Below are 3,797 nucleotides of genomic sequence, written 5' to 3'. Positions count from 1 at the left end.
ACACTAATACATATATAATATATATTCTCCCGAGAATCGAACCCGGGCCGTCAGATCACAAACCTAGCAGCACAACCAATTTGACCAAAAGCCTAACAGGCATTTGGCATAGTCGGCTGGCGCTACTTGAACCCCCACTGTTACACCACTCCCCCTTTTCTTCTCAAGATTCCATCCTCGAATCTCCGAGTCCGATATCCCTGTGGGCAGGCACATATCCAGCCTGTGACTCACATTGTCTCGGTTGGCGCTACTTGAACCCCCACTGTCACTGTCACTTACCAGTTCCACTGTCGGTCACCACTGGTAGAAACTGTGACTCACCGTTCCCGTGACCAGTAGATATGGCCCCCCGGAGCACACCAGTCGCTGGTACGGGACTCCGTGCAGGTAGTACGGGCCCAGGACATCCCGGTGGGTCGCACCACAACCTGCAGCCACGGAAACGTCAACAGACTGATAGAATACTATACAATTCACTTTGTAACATTGTATTCTTCTAGTTATCTATTGTATCTATAAAGGTGTCGTGTATCCAGTTAGCCGACCGACCTTAGAAAAAAAAGTGCCGACCCTTTTTTTTTTGTTCGACTTGTAAGACAAAAGAAATTCCGTCTGAAATTCAATACAGACTTCTTGTATTTCCAATACTAAGAGTAAGACTTTGAACAGTTGAAGTTAGAATGCATAGTAAGAAATTTACTACTTTGTTTATTTGTTTATTAAAATTCACCACACAAGTGGAAGGGGCGGGGAACAGGTGGTGACACCTTTGCTGGTCCTCGCCCCGACTTTGTTACGTTTATGGAGGGTTTAATGGAGGTCCCGTGCATTTGTTGGATCACTTCGGCCGAAATCGAACAAGAAACAAAATAAAATAGGAGAATCCGTACCGACCGAACCTATTTTTCAGGACTGTAACCGAAAGCAAAATATTTTTTGCTTGACCTCATCTCTCTCTCTTTCTCCCTACCTCCCCCTCCCTCTGTACCACATCCTCGTAGCCTCGTATCCAGCCGCATTATAATTGAATGAAGACCTTTTCTGAACATACATACCCATTGGGTTCAGTACAGGTCACAACAAATGATACAATGATACAATGAATCTACACTACTCAAGAATCATATTCTACTGCGTACATTCGGCTTCTTCTCGTTTCTTTGTGATACTGAAAATGTAAGAACAGATGTGCTTTATAAGTAAAGGTTTGTCTAGATTTATTATAGCACCCGAGTATTTGCAGAGAGGACAGAAGAGACTCGGGAGCTGTGAAACGGCTGGATACCAGGCTAACATCCTCTAACCTACAGGATGAATATCACAACAACAACATACAGCTGGTACTGGTTAGACCCTTGTTAACGTTCTGAACGCTGTAAAAGGTCTTGCATTTTCTCTGCAAGAGCTGGGGTTGGAGATGCGAACATTTAACAACCAATGATGGTCAGACTTAACACTACACATTAATAGAAATCTTGAATTCATTCGATACTGAACAATTAACATGGAATCACTTAAGATCCCTTAGTCGTGGGAGTACAGATTGATGCACAAAAAACAACAACATCAACACAAAGTAGGTTAATGGATCGTTGATATGTTCTGATAAAACTGCACTACTAATATTTTGCTATGTCAGTCCAGAAAAAATATCATGTACGCTTGCCAACTACTCTTGATTTAAACGTAGCTTGTCGCTTAGTGTTCTGTAGGTCCACCTAATGGCTCGTGTTTGCCCTATGGGTTCCTCATTTGGGGTAAACAAGGGTGAAAACTGTGCAGAACCATTAATTTAAGAGCTAGGAGGAAAGTGAAGTGGTTCATACCTGACTGGGCGAAGACTTCAGGAAGGACGATCAGGCCCACAAGTAGAATACTCACGAACGGAAACATGGCTAAAATCGTTTGAAGAAACTCTGCCGTCTTCTTAGAAGCCCTGCTTCCTTAAGGAACGAGCTTGACTGGTTTAAAGACTGAAGCAACCCTGTGTAGGCCCCGTTACAGAGGCTTTATAGCTTGGCGGTAGGGTGCAGCCTGGAACCCAGACTGTGTAAGGACCCACAGATTCGATCATCCCCCAAGAAAACTACATGCCAGCACTATCGCTAAAACCTCGATTACCTCAGAGGAGCAGGAAACCTTTACACTATATGGACTCCGAAGAATCTTGTTCCTGGAGCCCAGAAGCTTACCCTTTAGGCCCGTGGCAACAGTCTGGCTTCCGGATTATTAGTTAACTGGCCCGCCTCTAAGATACAGACCGTTTGTTGTGGAAGGACTTGCCTGAAAGTGGAGGGATACAAGATCGGATGATAACGACGTGTGTGCATATCCCTGCACACTCTCGCCGCCTCCGGTGGCCGGGGTTCCCTCCGTTGCGAGTGTCGGCTCCAATTCACCATGTCACTGGCTGTCTGCAGGTCGGTAGTTCTCCTATTTATTCTTACTAATGCTGCCAAGGCCACAGTTGTCGGCCTCCAGGAAAGGTAAGTAGAGCGAAGTCGTTATGTTTACTGTCGCCGGGTAACACCGGGCCGCCATCTTGGTACCCTGTACTCAGCCTAAACCCAAGCGAAGCCACTCCGCTGAGCGGCTTTTATTTTGGCACTACTGGGCTAGCAATGAAACAAGCGAGATGTCTAAAAACCACAGATAAACTTTGTTTGATGTATTTGTGCTCCATTCTTATGGCTCAGGCTGCCGACCTAGAAACTAATCCCGGCCCTCGCCCCCCCAAATATCCATGTGGTTGCTGCGGGAAAGCGGTAACATTTAAACATAAGGGTGTTTGCTGCGATAGCTGTGATAACTGGTTCCACCATGACTGCCAAGGGCTGAGTTCATTCATGTATCCTTACCTTGGAAATTCCAATGTATCATGGATATGTCTAAACTGTGGCCTGCCAAATTTGTCAACATCGTTCTTTGACTCCCACACTAGTGTAGAATCTCCTAATCCATTTAGCCCACTGAGTGACAGTAGTCCAGGTTTACCGCAAGCCTCGTCCTCCCCGAAGTCTCCCCACGTGAGACGGAGGACTGGTGGACGACCCCTACGGCTTGTAAATGCAAACTTCCAGTCAATCAAAAATAAAAAAGTTGAACTTGAAACTTTGGTTGAAGAAACAAAACCCGATATCCTTGTCATCACAGAAACATGGCTTGACGATACATGTAATATATCAGAATTCTTTCCGAACCACCTCAATATGTCTGTGTTCTTTAAAAACAGAGCAGATGACAGCCACGGTGGTGTGCTTATCGCAATATCTAATGACTTCATTTGCACTCAAGAACCCCAACTTGAGACAGAGTGTGAAATGGTGTGGGTTAAGATTCAACTTGTAGGTGCAAAGTCTTTGTACATATGCGCATATTATAGACCACATGTAGGTGATGCCACCAGTCTTGAACAACTTGGGCAATCAATGGATAAAATATGCAACCAACGAAACAACCATGTGTGGATCGTTGGGGACTTTAATCTTCCAGGTTGGGACTGGACTGATCCCCAACATCCAGTCTTAAAGCCATCCTGTGCCTACCCAGGGCTACACAGACAGTTTGTAGATCTGCTTTGTGACTACAATATGTCACAAATCGTTGACAAACCAACTAGGAATGAAAACACCCTAGATCTAGTACTCATGTCTAACGAGAACTGTGTTAATTGTGTACGTACACTACCGCCTATTGGGGACCACGACTTAGTGTTTGTCGAAGCTGATCTTCACACGTGTAAACTCCCAGCTAAATCACGCAAAGTCTACCTATATAAACGCTCTAACTGGGAA

General features: G+C 45.0%; 1 protein-coding gene across 1 annotated transcript in view; it reads left to right on the top strand.

Annotated features, from left to right (window-relative positions):
* Positions 1-2,287: 2,287 nt before the first annotated feature.
* LOC118406986 (tubulin alpha-1C chain-like) overlaps positions 2,288-3,797 on the top strand; it is a 12,000-nt gene continuing 10,490 nt past the window's right edge. Inside the window, exon 1 of the mRNA XM_035807392.1 lies at positions 2,288-2,423. Within this exon, the coding sequence (XP_035663285.1) occupies positions 2,313-2,423 (111 nt within the window). The 5' untranslated portion in view covers positions 2,288-2,312. The remainder of the gene's footprint in view (positions 2,424-3,797) is intronic.

Source organism: Branchiostoma floridae, chromosome 19, assembly GCF_000003815.2.
Source record: "Branchiostoma floridae strain S238N-H82 chromosome 19, Bfl_VNyyK, whole genome shotgun sequence".
Taxonomy (NCBI): Eukaryota; Metazoa; Chordata; class Leptocardii; order Amphioxiformes; family Branchiostomatidae; genus Branchiostoma; species Branchiostoma floridae.
Note: the sequence above shows the minus strand (reverse complement) of the source record. Positions and strands in the feature narration are given on the sequence as shown.